The 15,842-nt window shown below is 56.8% G+C and overlaps 2 protein-coding genes across 12 annotated transcripts; one reads left to right on the top strand and one right to left on the bottom strand.

The window, feature by feature from the left end:
* Positions 1 to 336: 336 nt before the first annotated feature.
* Positions 337 to 9,139, top strand: HPCA (hippocalcin). 2 transcript variants are annotated; one of them, XM_033422251.2, is made up of 4 exons: positions 337 to 481; positions 3,287 to 3,685; positions 7,952 to 8,057; positions 8,185 to 9,139. In XM_033422251.2, exons 2-4 carry the CDS (start codon positions 3,308 to 3,310, stop codon positions 8,280 to 8,282), a joined length of 582 nt encoding a protein of 193 aa, XP_033278142.1. In that variant the 5' UTR covers positions 337 to 481; positions 3,287 to 3,307; the 3' UTR covers positions 8,283 to 9,139. The 2 variants fall into 2 exon arrangements, with proteins under 2 accessions (XP_033278142.1, XP_004266551.1); XM_004266503.3 differs by lacking the exon at positions 337 to 481 and adding an exon at positions 774 to 924.
* On the bottom strand, positions 8,689 to 15,512 carry TMEM54 (transmembrane protein 54). Of its 10 annotated transcripts, XM_033422243.2 has the most exons (8): positions 15,309 to 15,512; positions 13,584 to 13,639; positions 13,173 to 13,241; positions 12,844 to 13,037; positions 10,406 to 10,465; positions 10,059 to 10,247; positions 9,795 to 9,858; positions 8,689 to 9,463 (listed from the first exon to the last, which is right to left on the bottom strand). In XM_033422243.2, the coding sequence occupies exons 3-8, from the start codon at positions 13,195 to 13,197 to the stop codon at positions 9,297 to 9,299; spliced, it is 699 nt and encodes a 232-aa protein (XP_033278134.1). In that variant the 5' UTR covers positions 13,198 to 13,241; positions 13,584 to 13,639; positions 15,309 to 15,512; the 3' UTR covers positions 8,689 to 9,296. The 10 variants fall into 10 exon arrangements, with proteins under 10 accessions (XP_033278134.1, XP_033278133.1, XP_033278140.1 ...); XM_033422242.2 differs by lacking the exon at positions 13,584 to 13,639 and having other exon boundaries at positions 15,309 to 15,511; XM_033422249.2 differs by lacking the exon at positions 13,173 to 13,241 and having other exon boundaries at positions 15,309 to 15,510.
* Positions 15,513 to 15,842: the final 330 nt, after the last annotated feature.

The following is a 15,842-nucleotide window of genomic DNA, read 5'->3' as shown; positions in this document are numbered from 1 at the left end:
TGGCAGGAGAAGCTTTGATAGAGTTCAGCGACTCTGGAAAGGGGCTGTCCTGTCTGCAGGCAGGGGGCTTACACACCTCAGAACGCCCCAGGTGGAGATGCTCCCCAGCCCTCACTTATCGCAACCCAGTACAGGCACTGGGGAGGCTGGGGAGGGAGGGAGAGGGCTTCTTGACTGGAGTGGGGGGGAATGGGAAGAGCAATTTAGATCCACGTTAAGAGGTGGCATTCATTCTGAGAGAGGTCCTGGGCACGAGACCCGGTGTGGCGGGCGGGAAAAGGGGGTGGGGCTCTCTAAGGCAGAGGCGGGGTAGGGGGCGTGTCTGCCCCCCAAGACCTCAGGGACTGGAGGAGTGGGCGCTGCCCCCTCTCTGAAGAGCTCAGTTAGATCCGGAGTTGAGGCGCAGGTGCAGGGAGGGTACATATCGAGGCGCCCAAGATCCGATTTCCGCCCTCCTTGTGACTTGCGGCTCCAAGCCCAGGTAGGGATGGGGGAGGCAGGCGGGTGGAGCTGTCGGGGGTTGTCCCCGGCTTAGGAAAGAGGTGTCTGGGCACTGACTATCCCCACCGTCCACCGTATTCGGGCTACCTGAGTCGAGAGGTTGAGGAGATGGGGACCTCTGCCTTCCTCCCCAGGCGGGGTGCTCCCTCGGGATGGGGGCCGGAGAGGTGAGGGCGTCCCCTTCCCTCTCCCGGGCAGGGGCGGGGGCGGAGCCTAACCCTTTGCTCCACGCACTATCAGGGCTCTAGGGCAGAGGGAGGAACGGGGACCCCCCCCCAAGAGGAGGGGCACCGGGCTAACGCTGCGGGGCGTCTCCCTCGCAGTCCCGCCCCCCGCCCCCCGCCCGCCCCTCCGGCCGCCTCTGCCGCCGCGCGCTGCAGCAGCGCCGCCTTCCCTGCGCAGTCGGTGTCTCCGCGTCGCTGGGTGAGTGGGGGCTGCTCGGCCGGGGCCAGGGGGTGCGAGGAAGGGGCATCCCGGAGGTAGGGGGCCACGTCCAGGGCTCCCCAGCCCCGCCACTCCCGAGCCTCCCAGGAATTTTCCCTCCGGGGACTCAGGGAGTGGGGCTCCCGCCGGGAAACGCCTGGCGCTCTCCAGGGTCCTGACCGCCGAGTGGCCAGCCTGGGGAGTCGCGTTCCGGCCGCCTCCGGACGCCCCCTCCAGGAAGGGACACGCGCCTGGCGCTCCCCGAGTGCTGAAAGGGTTGAGGCGGGGGCCAGGGCGAGAGCTGGGGAGAGGACTGGAGAGGGTCCCCGAGGCGGGTTTCTCAGACCGAGCTTAGGTCCTTCCCATTTTGGGGACGGGGTCTTTGCGGAGACAGCAGAATCTATTACCTCCCTCGTTTCCAGTTCTTCCAACTGGGGGCAGGGGGACGGACTCAGAGGGTGGCAGGGGGGAGGGGGCACTAGAAGATCTCTCCTGCCCAGCGCGTCTCTCTGCCTCCGCCCAGATGACCCAGTTCCTTGGACCTTGAGGAGGGGACTAAGGGACACATTCGGCCACCCCGGCTCCAGGCATTTCCTCAGTGCCCTCCCACACACTTGTTCAGTGGATCCTCAGCCTGGGGCAAAAAAGGTTGATTTAGAAAGGAAGGGAACCAACTTACAGAAACATGCATGTGACACACTGCTGAGGACACACACAGGTCCCCCAAATGGCCACACAGGTACATGCCCCTCACACTGTAATGGGTGCATACCTAGTCACACGCACATATATGCACATGCACAGATATAAATTGAAATACATGGGGAGACAAATGCAAGGCAGAAGCCAGGGACACACGCATACATGAGCACATGCACTTACACACGCTCACCCACATGTGCACATGCACACACAAGGAATAACCCCCTCACTCTGTCTCACAGCTGGGGGGAGACTCACCTACACACATCCCTACATCCCTGTCCAGACCACCTGGCTGTCTCCTTTCCAATACCTTCCCCTCAGCCCTCCACAGTCTAACCTCCTGCACTGAGGGGACCTTTCTGAACTAGATGAAAGGTAAGTGTTGGGGGAGGTTGACTGGCTAGAGGTCTCCCTGGAAGAGGGGGCTGTCATAAGCCTGAGAAGGGCTGCAGCTCCCTCTCCTGGCATCTGGGAGCACCCCTGGGTAAAGAAAGAAAGATGGCAAAGGTGTCTGAGGGTCCCACGTGCAGCTGGCCATGTGAGAGGTGTAGGCATGGGAGCTGGCTTGTGATGGCATGTGTGAGACATGTGGGGCTGTGGGCTGGTGTGTCTCGATGCACAGGGTATGGGAGTTGTGCGTGCATGGTGCTGTGTCAGTACATGTGAGTTGTGGAACAGAGGGAATGTTGTCGTGTGTGCAGGCACGGTGACCCTGGGTGGGTGTGTGCTGGTATGTGAGTGGCATGGGATCCATGTGTGAATTTGGTGAGCTGTGTAGCATAACATGTGTCAGTATGTATTCATTTGTTTACTGTTGGCATCTGGACACATGTAAATCTTTTAAATTTGTTTAACACTTAGGTAGCACTTATATGTGCAGGCATCTTTCTAAGTGCTTCATATGTATTAACTAATTTAATCCTCACAACAATAATGAGGTAGGTACTATTACCCCCACTTTACAGATGAGGCAGAGAGAGTTTAAGGAACTTGCCCAAGGTCACATAGCTGGTAAGAAGCAGAGCTGGGCTTCAAACCCATGTGATCTGGCTCTGGAGCCCAGGCTAACACCTACCTTATTCTGCCTCTTGTCAAGCACACATGGTGGGAGGCAGAACAGGTCAGTGTTTGGATTGCAGGTGTATTTTGTGTGAGCAGGTGTATGTGAGGCAGTAAGGGGGCAGGGGGTAGGAGGGAGGAAGACCAGAGGGCCTTTCTGCCCTTCCCTTGGCAACTCTGGGAGTTAGCCCTGCCACTTCATGGCTATGTGACCTGAAGCAGGTCACCTCAGTTCCTTGAGCCTACCTTTTCATCTGTAAAATGGGCTAATTCTCAGGCTTCACTTTGTGAGGGTGAAATGGTATACCCTGGGAAGGCTCAGTGGCTGGCACTGAGAAGGGCCTCAGTAAAGGTGAGCCCCCTTCTCTTCCTCTGTCTCCAGGTCTGTTCCCTGGGGAAGTAGAAGGTCTGGGGAAATGGTGTGGAGCTGACACAGTGGCAGGGTGCCTGGGTATATGTAAGCTGTGTGATCTTGGGCCAGCTCCTCTCTCTCACTGGGTCAAAAGAGAGGCTGGAGTGGCCGGTGTCTGGAGTGTTGTCAAGGGGCCAGGAGTGCCTGACCACTCCTCTTTGTCCCTTGACCCCCTCGGGGACCCAGGTGGGACTTGGCTCGGTGGCCATGGGCAAGCAGAACAGCAAGCTGCGGCCCGAGATGCTGCAGGACCTGCGGGAGAATACAGAGTTCTCAGAGCTGGAGCTGCAGGAGTGGTACAAGGGCTTCCTCAAGGACTGCCCCACGGGCATCCTCAACGTGGATGAGTTCAAGAAGATCTACGCCAACTTCTTCCCCTACGGTGACGCCTCCAAGTTCGCGGAGCATGTCTTCCGCACCTTTGACACCAACAGCGATGGCACCATCGACTTCCGGGAGTTCATCATCGCGCTGAGTGTGACCTCACGTGGCCGCCTGGAGCAGAAGCTCATGTGGGCCTTCAGCATGTACGACCTGGATGGCAACGGCTATATCAGCCGTGAGGAGATGCTGGAGATTGTGCAGGTGGGCCCCTGGGCCCCTCAGAATGGCAGGCACAGGGCCCAGCAACTTGCACCTGCTAGCCCTCTTTACCCTCTCAACAGCCCTTGTGGGTAGGCAAGTGGCAGGTGCTATTCTTACGACCCATTTAAAGAAGTCTTTAATAGGAAGTAATTTCCAATTTAAAGTTGAGAAAACTTCCACATACCCTTTACCCATCTTCACCAATGAACATTTTACCACATTTGCTTTATCATCGTGTGTGTGTGTGTGTGTGTGTGTGTGTGTGTGTGTGTGTAATGTTTTGTTGTTCTGAACATGACCCTCTACCCCTGAATACATCAGGACAGATTTCCTAAGAACAAGGACATTCTCTTACATAACCCGCCCCGGATTATCAAAGTCAGGACATTTAACATAGAAACAATGCTATTATCTAACTTACAGACCATATTGAATTCTGCCAACTGTCTCAATAATGTTCTTTATAGCGTTTTTTGCTCTGGTCTAGGATCACACGTTGCATTTAGTCATCCTATCTCTTTAGACCACTTTAATCTGTAACAGTTCCTCAGCCTTTCTTTGTCTTTCAAGACTTGACATTTCTGCAGAGTACAGGCCAGTTATGTTTCATTGATCCTCATTTACTCATGAGGAAACGGATGCTCAGAGAGGTAAAGACACTTGCCCGACATCACACAGCCTGTGAATGGGCCACCTGGCTCTGTCACCCACATTCCATCTGGATACCCAGCCACCTTCCAACTAATTGATTGAGAGCCCACTAAGAGCCTAGTACTGTGAGACGCTTATACCCATGAGCTCAGTGCATCCTTACAACAACCCCATAAGGCTCAGAGAGGTGAAGTGGCTTGCCCAAGGTCACACAGCATCTAAGTGGAGTCAGGTTCAACTTGGTCAACACTCAGAGCTGTCTCTTAAAAGGGGTCTGACTTCCAGTTCTGGAGTTGGCTTCAACTCCTCGGTTGCTCATCTGTAAAACGGGGATGGTGAGGCTGATCTCACAGGGAGACTTAAGAACCTGATAGGAATGTCCTTTCTTAGAACAAATTTAAGCATAGTACGTTGGCTTTATCTCAGAAACCTTCCAGAGTGCCCATCCCCTCAGCAGCATTGAGGTCCATCAGGGATCTGGTCCTATTTTACCTACCAGTTCCTTGTTCACTTTTTTCCTAAGCCTTTGTTTCTTCACCTATAAAGTGAGGGTGTTAACCTTCTTCTTCCAAGGCTATTGTGGGTATAAAGCAGGATAAAGACTCTAGTAGATGGCCTGGCATATAACTGGCGCTCAGTAAACATTAGTGATTGTCAGTTATTATTTTCTCCTCTGCACATTCTCTGCTCCAGCCAGAATGGCCTTTTCAACATCCTCGGAATGTGCCACTTTGTACAGGCTCTTGCTCCCTTTCCTTCTGCCTCTCTGAATTCTTTCCCTTCTGGTCCCTCAGCTCTGCTGTCTGCTCCCCCTCCCAACTCATCCAGCCACTAGTGGACTCTTGACTTTGGCTTCTGGGTCTGCTCTCTCCAGCTAGAGTAGAATGGGCTGCCTTAGGATGTGGTGCTCTCCCTATGTCTATCACTAGGGAAAAGACTTAATGATTATCAATGACTCCCATGGGCCAGGCCTTAACTCTCTAGTTGATGGATAGTGGGGGATTCTGGGGGTTCTGGTGGAAGGGTTGGGGTAGCCAGGGTGGTGGAAGATCACTCAGGGATTGGGCAGCAGCTGGATACCAACTAATCTGTATGGATGTTCATGTTTACCACTTAAGTGTGGTTGCCTGGTGTATACTGGTAAATGTCAGCCTTGCTGGAAGCTCCAAACCCAGGGCATTGGTCAAGCCAGTACCATTCTTTGGGCATCCTTGGGACCCCTTCCTGGCTGGCCTCTGCTATCTAAGCCCTGGGTTCCTTTACAGCAACCCAGAGGCTCCAAACAACCGGTGCAGACAGAACTCTGCAAACCCTAGTGACCGATTAATTACAAGTCGGCTCCACTGAAACAACGAGTGAGCAGTAATTCCAGACAATTAATTAGGAGGCCCAGGAGAAGGGCTGTCACAGGGGAGCAGTCACTCTCTAAGTCACTTGCTCAGTCCTTCTCAGGATGGAGCCCTGTGCCAGGTGGTGGGCACACTGGAAGGGAAGAGACCTCACCTCAGCCTCTTGGAGCTCCCACTCTGCTGGGAGAGACAATTGTGCAGGCCACACTGACCAGCTCGGTGACAGGGGTGTAAAGGTGACATCTGGGAGTCCAGGGGATTGAAGGGCAGGGAAGGCCTGAGGCTGTGGTGGTTGAGTAATGGTTATACTATGATTATGTTTACTGACCACTTACTCTAGCCAGCTATACACAGTATCTCATTTAATACTCTAGACAGTCCAAATGAGGAAGATATGATTACCCCGATTTTACAGATGAGGAAACTGAGGTTAAGTACTTGTCCAAGGCTACAGAACAAGTGATTAGTGGAACCAGGCCACCTTACTTCATATACCCTGCTTTGAGGGGTCATTAGCACTCCACAAGCATCTATCCAGTGGCTAAGAGGGAGCAATTTCTAATCTGGTATCTGCCATCAATTTCCTTTCTGAGCCTCAATTTATTATCTGGAAAATGGGGATCTCAGTACCTGCTTTTCAGGGCTATTGCAAGGGTGAGAATAATGTATGTAAAGGACCTTGCACAGAGTGGGTGTCTGTAAATGGTAGTTAGTATTATTGTTCCAGGCAGAGGCTGTAAACACTGGGAGACCTGAAAGGCACAGGGGTATTTGGTTATGGCAGAATCACCTACTAGGGGAGGCCTGATGGTGGAGAGGTCAGCAGGGACCAGAGTGTGAAATGCCTTGAATGCCAAGGGCCAAATGTTTGGACTTGATAACAGAGGGCAGTGGGAGGTGCCAGTGGCTTTTAAACAGGGGAGTCCCTGTCAGATTCCAGGCACTGTGCTAAATTCTGTGGATCTGGGCACTAGCTAGATGTCCATGGTCCTTATCTGTATGCTGGGGCTGAGGAGCAATCCTACAAATGCATAATTACTTCCGGAGAGTTGTCCCCAAAGGAGGCTCTGGGGCAGCATATGGGCCCTGACCCAGCCTGGATCAGAGAAGGCCTCCCTAAGAATGCGCCATGGAAGCTGAGCACCAAGGAGGAGTGGGAGGCAGCAGAAGGAGCGTGGGGCAGCATCCAGAAGGAGCTGGGTGCACGGCAGGCCCGGAGGGAGGCCTGTGTATGTTGGGAACGAGGGGGCGGCCCCTGGGCTGGGGACGTGGCGGTGGAGATCTGTGTTTGTAAAGAGGTCTCAGAGGCAGCGTTGGGGACAGACCCTAGAGAGGCCGGAAGAGACCACTGCGGAGGCCAAAGCCGGATCTGAGGCTAGGGAAGTTTATGGGATGGGAGAAGGAAGGCTTCTTGGAGGAGGTGTCAGTAGCAAAAAGCTGGCAGATTGAGGCGACGGGTCTGGTCCTTGAGCTCCGGGGCGCCGGAACCCAGCCCACAGGCCAAGTCCTTTGTGCTCTGTGTACGCTTAGCGCAAAACCCCTCCTTCGAGTCGCCTCCGAAGCTCTTGCATCTGACAGCAGCCGTCCTCGGCCCAGCACAGCCGAGGCTGTCCCCGCCCCGGGCAGGTACTCACGTGCGTTTATTTGCATAATATCCCCCGCCCCCTGTGGACCCAGCTGCCTCAGTCCCTCCAGCTCTCAGGGCAGCTCTACGCCCCCTGCCGGCCACAGTAGCATCGCAGCCCAGTGTCATCCCCTTCGCCCAGCGGCCCCTGTCGGTCATCGAGGGCGGGCCGCCCGGAGCCCCGAAGTTTCTGAGAAGCAGCTCTTTCAACCTGGGACTTAACTGGGAACCTGGGGCGTCCGGCACAAGCTCCTTGGCCGGGCGTTTCAGGCCCTTCTCCCTCTGGGCCCCGATGTCCTCCAACATCTCTTCTGACCCCCTGCATTCAGCCATCCCTAAGTTCTCGGCGTCCACTCAGGGCTGCCCGCTCTGGGGCCTTTGTACATGCAGATCCTTCTGCCTGCAATTCCTTTCCCACCGAGCGCTCCAAGGGAACTTGTTCAGGGCTCTCTCCAATAGCCCCCACTTCTGGAAACCTTCTCAGTCTCAGAACTTCCCAGTTCCCCCATTCCTCCGTCACCCCCTCTCCGCCTCACCTTGGCGGGAGCGGCGATCGTCAGCGCACCTGGGGGCGTTTTTGGAAAGTTGGGGGTGGAGGGATCAGGCAGGCTCCCCCTCACTTCCTCCCCACCCACCCCCCAGGCCATTTACAAGATGGTTTCGTCCGTGATGAAGATGCCGGAGGACGAGTCGACCCCGGAAAAGAGGACTGAGAAGATCTTCCGCCAAATGGACACAAACAACGACGGTGAGGAGGCAGGGGCGGGGCGGGACGGGGCGGGAGCTACTCCCCCTCCCTCTCCCGCGGCTCGGTTCTGCAGCCCTCTCGCTTTGCTGCCGTCTTCTCCTCCGTCACTGTTCCCCTCACCCCGCAGGCAAGCTGTCCTTGGAGGAGTTCATCCGCGGGGCCAAAAGCGACCCGTCCATCGTGCGTCTGCTGCAGTGCGACCCCAGCAGCGCCTCCCAGTTCTGAGCGAGGAGCCAGGTTTCCCCTCCCTGCCTTCACTGGCCCTCTCCCGGCTCTCAGCTTCCTCGCCCTTGTGTCTGTCCAGGCTGGGGGTCAGATTGCCACCCCCAGGGTCTGCACTCTGAGGGGCCTATGGAGAAAGGAACCCTGCAGCCCCCCCCCCCAAGGCCCAAGCCAGCAAGTCGTTGGCACCCCCCATCCGGGAGGCAATATCTCCCTTCGGCAATGATAAAGACACGGCTCTGGCTTGGTCTGCCTCTCAGTCAGCCCTCCCTTACCTAGCTATCAGAACGTCAGCCATTCCCCCTCCCCCACCCCCGCACACACCCAGCCACGAGGCCAGACTTCCCTCCGCCAACCACGGGGCAAGCTTCCCTGCCTCCACCCCAACCCTTGTAGATCTCAGCCTTGGTGGAGTTGGGAATCATGCCTGTCTTTTTATTTGGAGCGGAGAGAAGGATTCCAGAGGTTTGGGGGCTTGAGGAGAAACCTTCCTTGAGCCATCCTTCCCTGCAGGAGGGCCTCAACCTTGCCTGTTCCTGCCCTTGTTGGCCCGGAGGCCATGATGCAAAAGGAAAACCTCCTGCTTCCAGCCCCCCAGCTGTGAGTCCCATGAACCCCCGCCTGCGTTTCAGCATTTTGATGAACACAGACCCACGGACCCCTCTGTGTGTCTTGTCTCTCTCAGATACACACACAGGCCCACAGACAGATGGGCAGACACACCTAGAGCGCCACCCACAGTGTCCTGTGTGGGAGAGCAGCACAGGCCCCCGGCCGAGTCCCCTCCCCCGCTGCATGCATCCACGTGGAGCATCTCTGTTCTTTTTAATATCTTCAGAATAAAGTCTCGTTTCAGTGCAGTGGGCTGGGTGGCTGGAGGAGAGGGGTGAAAGACCCACCCGGGTCCTGGAGTGGCGTTGAGCCCTCTTGGCTGGCTCTAGGAATCCTGGCCTGATCACAGTGCAGACTTGGCTGGAGGGCCCCAGTGGCCACGGGGCTTGGGTGAGGCAACAGCTGTCAAAGCGTCATCAGCCCAGAGCTAGTGCAGCTCTGCAGGTCGTGGTCCTCCACAGGCTCTGGGCTCTCCCGCATCTGTGGAGATGTCAGAGGCTGCCAGCCCACTGGGTCTGGGTCTTCTCCTCCAGGACATCCAGAAAGTGGGAGGAGTCGGGGGCTGGGGTGATCTTTGGGTGAAGGGACATCATTACTCTCCACTAAGCAAGAGTCAGGCCATACCCTTGGAGTGCCCCCAATTCCAGCCCAGATACCTCTCCCCCTCCCCAAGACTCATCCTGGGCCTTGGGAGAGCCAAGTGTCAGCTGTATGACTTAGCTGGGAGATCTGAGTTCTCTGAGCCTCCAAGTCTCTCCTTTTGGTCCTGGGGAGAACACTATTGCCCCAGGTTTCAAGGTGGAGGCCCTTTACAGAGGGGTGGGGACAGATCAGCCTGAGCTCCCCAGCAGGGGCTCCCAGGAAGTATGAAGAGTCAGGGCTTGGGGGAGTGGCAGGCCTTACCATGTGATGGCTGCTCTTCCCCAACCAGGGCCTCAGTTCCAGCAACTGGTGGGTGATCTGGGCGCTGCGGACAGCAAACACACTCTCTGCCATGCAGAACAGTAACGAGATGCCCCAGAGACACAGGCTGGAGCTCTGTAGGGGGACAGGGGGCAGTGATGACTGCCTGGGGTTGGGGAGTGGAGGGCAGGACTCCAAGAACCCTTCCCACCTCTGATGAGCACCTCGCTGCCCTCCCACCCCATCCCAGGCCTAAGCACTTACGTAAATGCGAGTGGGGTCGAAGGGACAGTCGGGCGCCAGTGCCAGTAGTTCAGGGTCCCCAAAAGTACAGGCGGCCAGCAGTGCCTGGCCCTGGGTGGCAAAGGTCACAGCAATCGAGGCCAAGAGGCCGAGAGCACAGGTCAGAGAGAGAAGAGCACAGGCCACACTCGAGCTAAACACCGTCCAGCGCTGGATGGAGGAGGCCACTGGTCAGTGGACATCAGGCTCGGCCCCATGGGCAGCTCTGGCCCCCATGGGGTCAGCCTCACCCCCTCCAAGCAGGCCAGGCCTTTGGGGGTGGCTGCTGCCCCTATCCGCACAGCCCCATCCCAGGAGGTACCACATACCAGAGGGATGCTGGGGAGGTAGCGTGATAACACGATGACTGCAATGCCTGAGGTGATGACCTGTGGAGGAGGCTCAAGTCAGCTCTGACCCCCTACTGGAGGAGAGTGGGCAGGGGGTCAGGGCCACTCTCCAGCAAAGATTCCACCAACACCAACTCTAGCCCTCCAAACCCACACCCCCTGCTTAGCTTGGGTTTCATTACCTCCATCTGCATGGGGACACTGCCTCTTCATGGTCCAGCCCTGAAGTGACGTTTCTAAAACACAGTCACTCCCTGCCTACAACCTTCCATGACTCCCCACTGCCTACAGCTGCATTTCTCAAGCAGGGACCTGTGTATCCCAGGGCCACAGAGCCATGTCACAGGATATATATGACATGTTTCCCTGGAGTGGAAAAGATTTTGGAAGAAACTCAGTAACTCAACTGGCAAGGAACTAAAAACAAAATTGTTACTTTAAAATAAACCAGGATACTTTATGGAGTAGAATTCAAAATCCCTAGGAGTATTTTTAACTATCGCAGGCTCTCAGTGACCTGGCCCCTGTCCCATCAGTTTCTCAACTCCACCCTGGGCCAGGCTCTTTCCTCATCGCCCTGGATACGGACACCCACACAGAGCCTGGGCTTGATGCCGCCTACACAGCGCCTTCTCAGGAAGGCCTTTCCTGTTCCTCTTTACCTGCGTGGGTTCTCCCTCCTGCAGGCCCCCCTAACCACCCCCAGCCCCAAGAGGCGGGCCCACCTCACTGTTAAGCCCACCAGCTGCCCTCTGGATCTTCTGGGTTCCACTCAGGTGGGCTCCCTCCTTCATTTCCCTCACTTTACCAGGCACGGGCTGGACCCGCGGGAGGCAGGTGAGATGATAGGGGGCCCAGCAATGTCTGTAATTCACTGTGCAGCCACTAGTTAAGTGCCTCAAACTCTCTGGGCTAAGCCCGCTCAGCAGGAATGAGCTCAGGGAAAGGACACTGGCTTTGGTGTCAGCCACAGATGGTTTCACATCCAGGTTGGCTTCTTTGTATCAGCAAGAGGTTGGGTGAATCCCTGAGTCAGTTTCCCCCTCTGTAAAGTGGGGAAAATCATGGTCCCGTGTTGCAGGGAGCTGTGGGGATTAACTGAGGAAATAAGAGCACAGCTGAAGTGGTCCAGCCCAGAGCCCATCCGTGGTGGACCTCCTAACCCCGAGCTCACTGCCTTGCCTGCCTTCCTCACAAGGTTGGTGAGACGAATAAACAACAATAATAGTAACCCCAAGGGACACTGCACATATCTGTACCGCCTAGCTCTGTCCCACTGACTGAGGCTCTCCTACTTGCCGGGGCCGTGATCCTTGCTTTAGGGCCAGCAGGCTCTCTGAGCTTCATTTTGCAGGGGAGGGAACAGGCTTAGAGAGAGAAAGAAATCCCTCAGCCAGGCGGTGGCAGGGATGGAACTCAGACACTGATGTGCAGATGTTCCCCAAAGGCTGTAGCCATCTCTTCTGACAGTTGGGAAAGGGCTTTACGAACTTGAGAATACCAGGCCCCTTCTTCATGTATTCATCAAACAGGTACTGACATCCAGCCATAACCATGTCTACCATTTATTGAGCACTTATAGTCCGCGCCTAATGCTACACTCCTGCCAAATTGTTTTTTTTGTGTGTGTGTGTGGTACGCGGGCCTCTCACTGTTGTGGCCTCTCCCACTGCGGAGCACAGGCTCCGGACGCGCAGGCTCAGCGGCCATGGCTCACGGGCCCAGTTGCTCCGTGGCATGTGGGATCTTCCCAGACCGGGGCACGAACCCGTATCCCCTGCATCGGCAGGTGGACTCTCAACCACTGCGCCACCAGGGAAGCCCCCAAATTGGTTTTTTCAGTGTCTCCAGAGCAGACCTTATCCATTCCCACCTCCACACCTTTGCATTTGCCATTCTCCGTACTTGAAAGCCATCCCAGCTTCCTCTCCTACCAGCTGGCCCCAGCAGGCTTCATACCCAGGTTATGGTAATTGCAGCCTATCTCTGAACTCCTATTCATCCATCAATACCCACCTCTGGGGCCTCCACCTCTGTGAACCCTCCCAAGCTGAGCTGATGCTCCTTCCTTCTGGCCAACAGTGCCTTGACTATTTCCCTATTGTAATGATAATCCAAGCTCACAGTAGTGAGTTAACCATGTGCTAGGCACTGTGCTCAGCACTTTATGTGGATGATCTCATTCAGTACTCATCAGGATCTTCTCAGATGGACACTGTTACCGTCCCCATTTTATAGATGAGGAAGCTGAGGCAAAGGGAGGTTGGGTGACTGGTGCCGTTGGTAAGTGGCGGAACAGGGGTTAGTACTTGGGGCTCTCTGCCTGCCCACCCCAGGCTGTGGGTGGGGACTCATCGAAGACCCTTCCAGCCCCTTCCAGCCCCCTGTTGCCAGCCACCCTCCCAGCCTGGCCATACCACGATGGCGGAAGTGACAGAGAGGATGTTGACCACAGAGTACTGCAGAGCCACAGCATCGTTGGGGGCTGCCACATAGCGCAGCACCGTGCCGTGGAGGAGAGCGGCTGCGATGAAGCTCACGTGGCCCAGCACCACCAGCACCAGCCCCGTCTTCATCAGCACCTTCCGGAAGTCACCCACACTCAGGCCACCTGTGAGGGACAGCCATGTCAGGGCCATGGGTAGGGCTTATCCTGCTGGGCAGAGGAGAAAACTGAGGCCCCTGCAGGAGTGATGGACATTGGGTTCTAAATCTATTTCTGGATAACTCAAGGCCAGTAACTTGCCTTCTCTGTGCCTCAGTTTCCTCATCAGGAAAAGGGGTTCACAGTGCTTTCATGAGAGTCCTTGGATCTCTAAGGTTGGAAAAGCATACAGGTGGTACTTAATAAAGGGTAGTAGTCCTTGTTAGTGTTCAAGGTCATGCGTGGCACAGTTAGGATTTGAACCGAGGTCTCTAGCTCTAGACCCATGATCCTTCCACTAAGCTTTGCATCCACTGATTTTTTTCATCCATACATTTGTTACATCAATGTTCACTGAGTGCCTGCTCCATGCCAGGCCCTGAGGTACCACAGAGAGCTTGATGGGCACTGCCCAGGCCCCAAGGAGCCCCTAGTTCACCGGGCAGGGATCAGGTTCTATTTAGGATTCAGTTTGGTGTAAAGGGCCTGGCACACAGTAGATACTCAACTCACAATTGCTGAACTGACTCCAGCAAAATACTCAAACTTCTGAGTCTTCATTTCCCCATCTGTAAAATGGGAAGAATAACCCTTGTTTCCCAGTGGGGAAAGAGGGTCCCATGAGGACATGGATGGGAAAGTGGGGCATACCCGGGGGGTGCTGGGAAAAGTGAGCTCTTGGTGCAGGGCCACTAGGCAGGGACACGGCAAGGTGCGGGAGGCTGAGGTCAAAAGAACACCAGGGACTCATACGCAAATCCTCTCCGAGTGTCCAAGTGGCTACTCGGCCCCTATCTGCACACCCCCAGGATCAGGAGCCCTCCTTCCGGCTGTTCCAGATCTGCTCTTTGGAATGTCCCCTTTGGGTCCTGGCTCTGCACCATGCTGGCCCCTTAGGCCCACCAGCCCCCTCACTCTAGCCAGCTCTGTGAGACTGGAAGACTGGCCTGGTGCCTAGAACTAAACAGCCCCCCCTTCTTCCTTTAGCTGCTCCTTGTGGGACCTGTGAGTCCCTTCCTAGACCTCAGTGTCCCCATCTGTGGCAGCAAGAATTGGGTCATATTTCATATATGGGAGTTTTGCAGCCAGAGAGAAAGAGAGAGAGAAAGGAAGGAATCCCTAGACTGGATGTCCCTGGGGGCGCTGCGCCCAGAGGTAGCCCCCGGGAGCAGAGAGGGCTGGGGCTACTCAGTCACACAGACCCTCTGTGCGACTTTGCACCAGCCTCTCTCCTTTTTGGGCCCCGGCTTCCCCATATGTAAAATGGGAAGGGGTTGGTCTAGCCGGTCTCTGAGATCCTCGGAGCCTTCAGGAGTCTCTGGAGCTGTACCAGATGGAGGAGAAGCAGAGGGCAGACGATGGGCTGGACAGGCACCGTGGGACTGGATGGCATCATGAAGATTAACAGCTGGCCAGACAGGAAGGGGCATGGCAGCTTTGTCCCACGGGCCTGACCCACTTCACCCCATCCACCCACCTACCTGGCCACCCAGACACCACTCGGCTCAGGGCTGGGCTCATGAACAACAGCCTCCCTGGACCAAGACTTTGGTCAAACTGGAGGTACAGTGGCAGCGTGGGGCTGTGCCTGGAGCACTGGACAGAGTCTCAGGGCAGTCCCTGGCTCAGGATGGTTCTAGGCCGTGGTGCTCCCTTGCCACTTTACAGATGAGGAAACCGAGGCTCACAAGTTCTCTTGGCTAGAGGGTAGGGACTCCCCAGGTCTGTCTGATGCCCAAGAGCAGCATCATTGTGTCCAGGGAGTGAGAGGAAGGGGCACATCAGTCCCACTCCTCTGTCTGGATCATGTTTGTCAGTGGCCCTTCTCACCTGGCTCGGTTTGGGGGACTGGAGGGTATGGGAGCCGGAGCCCTTTGGGAGGCTGAGGAAGCCGAGGGCAGGCAGCCTCTGGTTCGCAATGCCCTCCCTGTGCTCTCCCTTCTGCGGGATGTGGAGGTTGGCTGCTCTCCTCCCACCTGGGGGTCCCTCCTCCGCAAGAAAGGAGAGTGGGGGGCAGTGGGGGCGGGCGAGAGGCCGTGGTGCTACCCCACATCGGAAGATACCAGAAGTCCTCCTCTCACCAGCTCAGTGCTGAGGAAACTGAGGCCCAGAGCAGAAAGTGACCTGCAGAGAAGGCGGCCTGGATCCCGGGGTTCCGGGCGCCCACGACAGTGCTCCGCCCCTGCCAGAGGATCTGGGGCGGGTTCGGGCCTCCCGGGCCGTCCCCCCGCGGCTCACCCAGGCGCAGACACATCTCGGCTCCCGGGCGGGGTCTCCGCGGCGGCTTCAGCGGGGCTCCAGACGCTGCGGGCGGCCGGTCGGCCCCACTCCCATACTGGTCCGCAGCCGCCGAGCGCCCAGCAGAGCCCGCGCCGCGCCCACTTCCCGCCTCGAGCCCGGAGCGCCCGGCCGGCCTCCCTTCCCGTCACCCCCTGGGCGGCCCGGCCCCGTGAGGGCCCCGGCGGCTCGTTTGCATCCCGGGCCGGTCCGACCGGCTGGGCAGCCCTTCCTGGCCCGCCCGGCTGAGTCACAGCGCTGGCCTCACCCACCCGCCTCGATGCCGGCCGGCACCCGGCCAGCAACCCCCCGCAGCCCACCCCGCTCCAGTGATGCCCATTTTACAGATAGAAACTGAGGCCTAGAGGAGCTGCGATCTTCCGGGCTAGGGAGTGAGACGGGGGCCTGATGCGTGGTTGTCACGACCTGGTGGGCAGCTGGACAGGAAAGCCCCGGGGTGAGGGCTGGGAATCCACTTCTTTCTAGAGAATGGGG

Source organism: Orcinus orca, chromosome 1 (assembly GCF_937001465.1).
Source record: "Orcinus orca chromosome 1, mOrcOrc1.1, whole genome shotgun sequence".
Taxonomy (NCBI): domain Eukaryota; kingdom Metazoa; phylum Chordata; class Mammalia; order Artiodactyla; family Delphinidae; genus Orcinus; species Orcinus orca.
Note: the sequence above shows the minus strand (reverse complement) of the source record. Positions and strands in the feature narration are given on the sequence as shown.

What these genes read in the sequence shown, in the direction of transcription:
- HPCA (XM_033422251.2), top strand. Translation starts at nt 3,308, where the DNA reads ATGGGCAAGCAGAACAGCAAGCTGCGGCCCGAGATGCTGCAGGACCTG. An exon ending in AGATGCTGGAGATTGTGCAG is followed by an intron (nt 3,686 to 7,951) that starts GTGGGCCCCTGG and finishes CCCACCCCCCAG; the next exon opens with GCCATTTACAAGATGGTTTC. An exon ending in AATGGACACAAACAACGACG is followed by an intron (nt 8,058 to 8,184) that starts GTGAGGAGGCAG and finishes CTCACCCCGCAG; the next exon opens with GCAAGCTGTCCTTGGAGGAG.
- TMEM54 (XM_033422239.2), bottom strand. Translation starts at nt 13,065, where the DNA reads ATGGCCCTGACATGGCTGTCCCTCACAGGTGGCCTGAGTGTGGGTGAC. An exon ending in CTGTCACTTCCGCCATCGTG is followed by an intron (nt 10,466 to 12,843) that starts GTATGGCCAGGC and finishes CCTCCTCCACAG; the next exon opens with GTCATCACCTCAGGCATTGC. An exon ending in ACCTCCCCAGCATCCCTCTG is followed by an intron (nt 10,248 to 10,405) that starts GTATGTGGTACC and finishes TCCTCCATCCAG; the next exon opens with CGCTGGACGGTGTTTAGCTC.